We start from the raw sequence: 10,537 nt of genomic DNA, 5'->3' as shown, positions 1-10,537 counted from the left end.
CAAAGAAAAAGGAATTTAAAATCAATTCAACGAGAACCAAAAATATGAAGCAGCATGCAAGCTACAAACACCAAAACAAAGGCAAAAACTCTGGTGTGTAACAAACAACACTAAAACCAACACTACAAACAGCAAGGATAGGCTCAGGGAAAGTCCTAGCCTTAAAAAAATCTACAAACTGTAAACCAAACTAAGACATCCGGCAACTAACAACGACAATTATATTACTACATATTGATATACCTAATCTTCTTATTTATGACATAATGTTTAAAGCCCCAATTACTGCACAAAACTTTATTCAAGAACAAATTTATGAAGCTGCCCTAATTCCCCACTTGAGCCTTGACCTACCATTTAATGATCTTGATAATGCCCTTATCAGCCTTGATCACCAAAAAAATCCTAACATTTCTGTTCCCATATGCAATACATAGTAATCCTCCAAAAAACTTACAAGGCAAGGGTTTTAAGATCGAGAGAGTTCATATCACGGTTAAGATTTTATTTCCTAAATCTAACCGTGTACAAACTGATATATCATATAAAATTTTAAATGAAACGAAAATATGTACATCTTTTTATAAATTTGTAATATTTTAATCTGAATCGATCATGGATTCCTTTCAATTAAAGAGGGTCATTTTCTCAATATTACATAGCATACCTTCATTAGAACAGTACTGTTGTTTCCCTATGCCAGGGTATAATCAATATTAAAAAAAGAAACACTCTATGAGGGTTTGGTGTTAATAAATAGTTCATGAGATTTGAAATAAACAAACAGTTTATGAATTGATGGGAGCTTTAGGAAGGACCAAGAGGGAGAGAAATACATCAAAAATTTTAAAAATTAATCTGTTTAACACTTTAGAATTAATATATATTTTATGTCATAGAAGACATAAATATTGTTTGGTGAACGATGACAAAAAAAAGAAGTCAGGAGAAATGAATAGTAATATGACAGTATTAACTATTAAGTGTACAAGCAATTATCATTTATAAATTTTGGAATAGAAAATATAGTTATCATTTATAAAGGTAATTATTTTCTCTCTGTAAACATTTTCGGTTAAAAAATAAATAATGAATATGGAAAGTCTCAAATTTTCCATAATTCTATATGATAGCCCAAAAGTTCTCTATTCAATTTCAAGCTTGCTATTATGCTACCACATTGAATTGGATGAGTTACAAATACATTTTTCAACTGCCAAAACGTTCAAGGTATCTTCCTCTTCCCCAATCTTTCCCTTCCCTCAATACTTCTGAATCATAAATACATATTTCTCTTTCCCTACATATTTTAATATTTATATATGTTCTCTTTGTATCTATCTTAAAATTAACAAGCTTAGTATTTGTGATGGAAATATTTTTTATAACTAAATGTTTGTTTTTGATATCTACTATCAAAGGTACCTCGATCTCTCTATGTCATTTCGATTTCTCTATAATCTTAATCTTTGATTTGTTTTAATACATGTGTTTCATAGATTGCTTTTTCTGTATATGATTACTATGGTTGATTGATCATTTTGCTATTAAAGATTGATTATTATTTTCCAATGTTCTTAAATTTTGGTATTTTCATTATAGTACTTTAGATTAATCTTTTTGGGCGTGGTGCATGTGTGCAATCAACTCAATCTACATGCAATGGGGAGCAAGAGCCGTAATTTTCTTGATCTTTATGCTTAATGATTGACCCACCACTATGTATAATGGCCTAAAGTTCAGATGAGAGAAATAAGAAAAGATTTTGACATTGAATTTTTTTTTCTCTTTATATATATTTTTTAATTTGTTAAATGGGAGATGGTGGATATATAATTATAGAATATTACCTTTTTTTTTTTTAGTAAAAGATAGAATATTACCTTTATGTTGATTAACCATTGAAATCTTTTTTATTGTTTTTATTTAACTTGATTCATACATAAAAATTTAATATAAACTTCTATTAAGCAATACATTTCTTGAAATAGACACCATAAGATTTTATAATCATTATCAATAAAACTCATCATAGTTTTTAAGAAATTCACATTAAAAATGTAATATTTATTTAAAGACTAATAATTACAAATTTATAAATAAAATAAAAAAATTTGTGAAGTATGGGTTAACAATTAGTATTAAACAATAATAATAACAATTAAACAGTCTAATGTTTTGGTAGTAACTAGTAATAATTAGTCTATATATTGATGAGCTTTAGAAGAGACCAACAAGGACTTGGGAAAAATCTTATTCTTGAAGTCATGGAGTTTTCTTCAAATTTCTTCCTTCTTTCCTTAATATTCTTCTTCTCATCAGCTCTACTCCTCTTTCTCCACCGTAGAATTAAGCCCAGCCTTAACCACCGGCCTCCAGGACCGCTAGGATGGCCAATACTTGGCAACATGCTCGATCTTGGAACAATGCCACACCGTACCCTATTTGGTCTAAGACCCAAATATGGTGATGTTATATGGTTGAGACTGGGCTCAATGAACTCTATGGCAATCCTCTCAGCTAAAGCAGCCACAGAGTTCTTCAAGAACCATGACCTCTCTTTTGCTGAACGCACCATCACTGAAACCATGCGTGTCCATGACTACCACAAGGGCTCTTTAGCCTTAGCCCCTTATGGTTCCTATTGGCGTGTGCTTAGGCGCTTGGTCACGGTCGACATGTTAGTACACAAGCGCATCAACGACACCGCGATTATACGTAGAGAATGTGTGGACAACATGTTGTTATGGATTGAGGAAGAGGCATGTAAACTGGAAGCTAAATGTGGTCTTCATGTGGCAAGGTTTGTGTTCCTCATGACCTTCAATTTACTTGGAAACCTTATGTTATCACAAGACTTGCTTGATCCTCAGTCGAAGGATGGGTCGGAGTTTTTCACTGCGATGATGGGACTAATGGAGTGGTCCGGGTATGCTAACATGTCAGACTGTTTTCCATGCCTAAGGTGGTTAGACTTGCAGGGCCTTAGGAAGAACATGGAGAGGGATCTTGGGAAAGCTTTGGAGATTGCATCCAAGTTTGTGAAGGAGCGCTTGGTGGATAGGCAACAAGGGGCAGAGAAGAAGGATTTCTTGGATTTGTTGCTTGAATTTGAAGGCAATGGAATTGAGGAGCCTGCCAAAATTTCTGATAGGGACCTAAATATTTTTATTTTGGTAAAACTTTTACTAACTTTTCATAATTATCTCGTACGTTTGATATGCTTCTCTTTTTCAATGTGTCAGACTCACATGACGAATTTGATGTGCCTCTCTTTCTCAATATGTCAAACTCACATGACAAATGAGAAGGAGAAGATATACACTAAATGTGTGACATGCTTTCTTGTATTCGGTAAGATAAGCACAAGTTGAATCTAATTGCTTACATTAGAATACATTATAAATAAAAAAATATAGTACTGTTATATATAGGATTTTACTAATGTGTGTCCTAAGGGCACACAATAATAAACCAATTTTGGAAAAAGTTTATTGGAAATTGAAAAAGTTTTGACAACTTTTTCAATTTCCAATAAAACTTTTCTAAAACTGGATTTGTTAATGTGTGTCCTAAGGGCACACATTAACCGGACCCTTATATATATATATATATATAAAAGAGCAATTTTTTAAGTTATATTTTTTCTAATATGGTAATAAGGATTTGTTGATTTATCTTCAACTGAGGATACTGACAAGATTTGAGAATTTAATATTGGAATAATTTATATATTAATAATATAGTACATTTTTTCAATAACCGATTGAGGAATTTTATAAGTTAGTGCCTTTCATTTATCTTTACCTTGGGATACTGTCAAGATTTGAGAATTTGATACATTTAATGAATAAAAAAATCAAGCAATTGCAAAGTGTAATAAAAGATTAGCAATATTTATTTGTTGAGCTCTATCTCCAAGAGTAGGTCATTGGAACCATCGTTGCAAGAAAAAATAGCTTAGAATTTAATTATTAGAGCATCCACAATATGACTTATGCAATTTTATCCTATTTTACCATCCCAAAAAACTAATTTATCAATTATACAATATCATTTTATAATTCACCAACATTTCAATTTTTATTTTATCATATTATACATTAAAATAATATAAAAATAATTTTTACTTCTCTCTCTAATCTCTGTTTCTCTCTCTCAACCACTCACCAGCATTCCTAATTTTTTGTCTTGTTCCTATTTCCTTTTCTTGTCAACCCCAATAGAATTTAGATTAAAGTTTCCTTTAGCTAAATTGATTTTTTAATCTGAATTATTACTATTTTCTTTTGTACTTCTTTAAGATTTTGGTCGCACGCTTTTGGATGGAAAAAACAATTAGTGGCGTAATGTCTTAGTTTAATGGAGGCCCTGGGTTTTGTAAAATATTAGGCAGTGGGTTTAGACTTTAGAGGGTTTCTTTAGCCACCAAAGGCTAACGTTCTTAAGCAAATTTTATTGATTTCACTAATCAACAATAATTGCAAATATGATGCAGGAACTATTTATGGCTGGTTCAGAAACAACAAGCAGCACTACTGAGTGGGCACTAACTGAGCTCCTACGCAATCCTAATTCCATGATTAAGGCTAAAGCTGAGCTTATGCAAGTAGTAGGAGCAAACCACAAGGTTGAGGAAAGTGACATTGACAACCTTCCATACCTACAAGCTATAATAAAGGAAACACTCCGATTACATCCTCCAATTCCATTCCTAGTTCCTCGAAAAGCAATTAGAGATACCAACTTTATGGGGTTTGACATACCCAAAAATACACAAGTTCTTGTAAATGCTTGGGCTATTGGAAGAGACTCAGATGTGTGGGATGACCCTTTGTGTTTCAAGCCCGAGAGGTTTATAGGCACAAAAATAGATTACAAGGGTCAACATTATGAGCTAATCCCATTTGGAGCTGGGAGGAGAATGTGTGCAGGTGTGCCTTTGGCTCATAGAGTCCTTCACCTTATTTTGGGCTCATTGCTTCACAAATTTGATTGGGAGCTTGATGGCAATGTGACTCGAGAGACGATAGACATGAAGGACAGGTTGGGCATAACAATAAGAAAGAATGAACCATTACTTGTAGTGCCTAAAAAATGTAATGTATAGACTGAGAGAGAGAGAGAGAGAGAGAGAGAGAGAGCCACTTTATTGAGAGGCAACTTCTTGCAATACATTACTTGGTCCTGAATGCTCTCACTCCTGTTACCAACAATCCCTCCCCCAAAAATAAATGCACATGTTTGAGGAAATTGAAGCACTACATAGTTCAAGGTTTATCCGTTTAGTGCAACCATGTCTTTCTTTATTTGGTGCCAAAAAAAAAAAAAAATTAATGTGCGTTTGAATATAGCTTATTTTATTGAAAATTGAAAACTAAAAACAAAAAAAAAAAATTCCGGTTACTGTTCACAATCACAAAACACTAATCATTTGCCTTAATGGACTGGTAATAAAAAAATAAAAAAAAAAAGCCAGACGCAAACATGCAAAATGCAAACCAAACGAACACTTAAAAAATAAAAATAAAATAAAAAAACCTTCCCAGTGAGACAATGTATATATCATGTCTATGTGGTGATTAAATGAAAATTCTCAACTATGGCTCAATTACTTCAAAATTGAAATTTATTGAACACAAAGTTGTTTTATGAAGGAAAAAAAAAAAAAAAAAAAGAAGAAGAAGAAGAAGAAGACAATTGATATATTGGTATGATGATTAAAAGTAATTATCATAAAGCAAACGTCATAGGTTCAAATCTTATGGTATTTATAAAAAATTTTAAAAAATAATTAAAAAGAAGAAGAAGAAGAAGAAGAAGAGAATAATGTCCAACAAGTATTTAGAAACTATTCTTTATGGATAAAACCAAAATTTTATATTTGGATTAAAGTATGAACAAGTTATTTTTTTCTTTTTTTTTTTTTTTGAGAAAACAATCAACAATATATTATTAAGAATAAGAAACATACCAAAGTTTCATACTAATTTAATACATAAAAAATAAAACTTGTGTTAATAAGATATAAAGAAATGAATGTTATCGAAAATTGCTAATTTAAATATAATTAACACCTTAAGTCCTGAGGGCTATATGTAAAGCATCAGGACAACACTTAACCCAACGTTTAACCCTATAAATTTAAGCCTAATTAGATATTTTTAATTACTCTTGAATAACCACATTACCTACTCAAGAATGTTCCATCAAAAATAATATATTCTTCCTCCAAAATCTCCATCTTCCTTTTAAAATGAACAAATTATGTCTAGAATTATGTCTGCCATAAATTATGTCTAAGAACAAATTATAGAGAACTGGTTTTCCATATTTGATAAAATTTTCAGCAATTGAAATTTCATCTTGTTCAGAAATGGTTGATAAGTCTTCTTGTCCAACACCTTTGACTCCTCTGTACAACTCTAGCCCTAGCCCTAGCCCTAGCCCTAGATACCAATACTCTGCATTCTGTGATCTGAGATTCTACATTCCTTAACTATTCAATTTTACCAATATTGTTGTCTATTCAAATGGATATACCTGCAAAATTATCACAATCAAATCAACTAAGACGTAAGAACATTATTCAAAATAGTTATGCTTAAGTCACATAATTACATCATGTTAGTCAGCAAACCTGGATTGTGGAGCGAGAAGCAGCATCGACCAAGTTATATTTTGCCATCTTACCATCATCCCGTGTCCCAAATTCCATGTTGCAATTTAGATAAACTGAATTTCACTTTAATAGTAGTGAAACTTTTTTCTTTTCCTATAAAACAGCCAAAGTTTAAAATGGGGAAAAAAAAATCAGACACATGACATAGTGCAACTAATTGAGCATAAAATAAAATGCTAAAGAGTGGAAAATGATTTTATCCATTAAAAATCATAGTTTCAAAAATAATAAACTAATCCTGGAAGTTTTAAAAAATAACAAATTAAATCCTATAAGTTCAAAAGTGATAAATTAAACCTCAAGTCCTGAAAATGAACAAATTAAACTTCATAGCTTTAAAAGAGATTTTTTTTTTTTAATCAATCTAGCAAATTAAATATTAAGATTTCAATCATTTACAACCTTAAACCCTAAACCTTTCTGGTTTAATTTATGTGGCATATATACTGTGACAATATGTACCTAATGGATTGTGCTAGTAACATGGAGTTGGTCCAAGTAAAATAGGATCCAAAAGATCTCCAATTGAGCCAGGATAGTGAATGACACCAAGACCAATAAGTTTTTTTTTAGTAAAGTAAAAAGATGCAATCATATACCAAGATTGACCGACATGGATGTCAAAACTATCGTATTCTAATCTTCTTGAGTGGTATAACATCCTTCTGTCTTAACCAGTTGACCAGTCGTATCAAATAGGTCTGAATTCTAAGTTCAATGATGTTTTCTAGCCAGCGTTTGAAACCCTAAGCTTGTATGTAGCCCTGCACTTTCAGTTTAGGAATGTTTAGACCTGTTCAAATAAATATTGAAAAAACTTTCATTGAACTAAAACTTAACTATTCCGTTTAATTCAACACCCTTCAACACCAGCTTTAGATTATCATTATAAAAAGAAATCTAGTCCACTCCTATATAATCCTACAAATTTATAATTTTCTTAATGATTAATTTTTTCTAATATCTCAACAAGTTTTGATAAAACATTGAATCATAATGATTTTGGAATTATAATATTTTGAGTCATTAGTTAAAATCTCATTTTGATTACATTTATCAAATCATTTTAAGGGAATGATCCATAACTTCAATCAAGATATATTGTATACAATTTTTTTGTGAATGAAATGTAGGTGATAGGGCATTTATTTTATTTTGCTTTGATAGTTATATTGGGGCAAATTAGACAAACCAAATTTTCATTTACCTTTTCTTTCCAACTATTGTTTGTTTGGGAGATTGCAATACATGGATGACCTATTGTGTGGTTGATTTTTTTTTTTTTTTTTTTTTTTTGATTAAATGCATGTGGTTGAATTTCTTGGCGCTTGCGTAAATCATATTTTATCTATTGCTTGGGGTTATATTTAATTTAATTTAATTATTCCCAACAAGTCGTGGGATAGAGTCCATGCGTGCTGGGCTTCATCAACTTAAGCAAAGACGCAAGATTCGGCAAGGCTTCAAACAGATTTGCAACGGTTACCACTATAAGGGCACAAATTGAGACAATCAAACAGAAATTGCAACCTGAGAATGTTGCTATATTCTCATTGAGTTGGTTTGGTTCAAATGATGTAAGATAGTGACAATTAAAAAAGAAATGCAAATCACTCTTCACTGAACTGATTTATTGAGTTGTTAGTGTTGATTAGTGATTAAGCGTTCAATTTAGCTCATGCCCCACTGTTCGGATGTGATAAAAATAAATTGCTCTATCTTCTGTAGAATAAAAATAGTTCCTTGCAATGATGGTAGGAGTCAGAAAAATAGTTCATTTTTCATGCAATGATGGTAGAGGAATAGTTGATGATGCGTATGTAACACATGTAATACAATGCATTTTTATGTTATCATGAGTCTTTAGGAGACAAAGGGCGAGGAGAAAATAAGTCCCTACTAAAAGAGGGAAAATATTGTAATATCATGTTTTAGAGAGGAAATTTCATTTTTCTTGTTTGTTCCCCAATCAAAAAGAAGAATACCTCTCTTTCTCAACATATGTGAAATATTTTGAATCCTACAAGATTACAACAATGCCATCCTTATGAGACTCCATTCACTATTTATCATGATTCAAGGATCTCTTGAAATTATGAGGCCAATGAATATGTTAAGTTAAAATCTTTTTTCCTTCACCAACATGCCTTGGGACTATTATTTTAAGTTAGCTTGTTTTGATGTGGTATTGACCCGAGTTATCAACAAAGAAAATAAGGAATATATATAACCAATCACGTCAGGGAATGGGTTGATATTATTTCCATCAATATGCAATAGAAAAGAAAACGAAATTAAAAAGAATATCAACTTGACATAGCCTAGACTAATTCAAAAGCAACCTTTTTTTTTTCTTTTGAACAAAACTCAAAATAGATTATATATCACGAAAATGATAGTAAAGCAAACATTCTGCACAAATGCTTTCCACATAGATTTTGAAATTACAAAACAAAACAAATTTTCATACATCTAACTCCAGGGCCTTATCTTTTTCTTTTTCTTTTTTGATAAGTAACATAAAAATTTTATTAAAAACACACAGCCCAGTACATAGGAAATGTACAAAAAGGCAAAAACATCAAGAAACCAAATTACAATGATCTAGCAATGCAGGAAGGGAAATACAAGAAAAAGATGGTAAAACAAGACACCATTTGAGAAGAGTAAAAAGGAAGAGAGACTTAAGCTCAATAATGACTTCAAATCCAATTACTCACTTACAATCATGACTTCACAGGCATTTAACAAGAAATATAAACATTACCTCTAGTAATCGTGCAACACAAGTACCAACTCAAATCCACTTCTTTCAAGTCACTTCTTCACATTAAACAAATTATCCCACTCCAATTCATAGTTTTCTTGACGGGCAAGGCTTGTGTCCAGTGAAAATTTTCACTGGACACGGCAAGATTTGGACACGTGTCTAAGATCCAACGTGTCTAGTGAAAACTTTCACTGGACACAAGCCGGACCCTTTCTTGACATATATCAAACCATTGTTCAACATTCAGTCTTTCAAAGTTCCACAATTTTACCCACCCAAGATATTAACATAGCATTTTATTATAGGTACAACGTACACAAGAACATTTTTGTTGACATCATGCAGTTTGTCATTAAATCCCTCAGTTCAGAGGGTAACAAGCCAAAGAAAGGTATTATTGATAGGCACCCTAGTGGACTTGATAAAGGATCTTTGAAAGAAAGTGACTTATTGAAATCAAAGGCAACAAAGAAGAAAATCCCTGAGTCTAAAGTGCTCAGATAGGCATCAAAGCTTACATTTAACTAATACATTTTCTTAGCAGAGGGGCCCATTGGCACCAACCTTCAAGAAGCTGAGTGATTTTAGAGACTTACAACCCCTCAAAGTTTGTCATTTTCACTGTAGCCCCTTGAAATATTCAGGCTAAAAGAACACCCAAAAGTTTCAAAGAGTGGCACTTCACCTCTCTGTCAATTAACCACTATGAAAATTAACAGTTAATAGTTACAAGTCACACAACTATTCAATGTTTTTTGGTCATATAGTGTCCCTAATATCTACTAATGGACAACTTTGCCCTCCCAGATGTACCATAGAAACTAGAAAGATGATTCTATACAATTCCTAAAAGAGTTTTAGGCCCTCCAATAGAAGTTTGATCCCACCAACCCCACCTGGAGGCTTTCCATAATTATCCATGATTCTTGTTAGATGGGTAGCATTTTTTTTTTTTTTGGGGGGGGGGAAGAGGTTAACAGTGTTACTAAAAGAATAGAACTAAATATAACCTGTAAAGGGTAACTACACCTTAGTAATTACAGTGCCAAACTTAATAAATAGTAAGTTAAGAATAGTGTGCAGTC

At 31.9% G+C, this 10,537-nt stretch overlaps 1 protein-coding gene across 1 annotated transcript; it reads left to right on the top strand.

Moving 5' to 3' along the window:
* The first annotated feature begins 2,267 nt into the window (after positions 1–2,267).
* LOC115984150 (cytochrome P450 76A1-like) lies at positions 2,268–5,110 on the top strand. The gene is made up of 2 exons (XM_031107070.1): positions 2,268–3,176; positions 4,499–5,110. The coding sequence occupies exons 1-2, from the start codon at positions 2,268–2,270 to the stop codon at positions 5,108–5,110; spliced, it is 1,521 nt and encodes a 506-aa protein (XP_030962930.1).
* Positions 5,111–10,537: the final 5,427 nt, after the last annotated feature.

The sequence above is a fragment of the Quercus lobata genome, chromosome 4 (genome assembly GCF_001633185.2).
Source record: "Quercus lobata isolate SW786 chromosome 4, ValleyOak3.0 Primary Assembly, whole genome shotgun sequence".
Lineage (NCBI taxonomy): Eukaryota > Viridiplantae > Streptophyta > Magnoliopsida > Fagales > Fagaceae > Quercus > Quercus lobata.
This window is presented reverse-complemented; position numbering and strand designations above follow the sequence as displayed.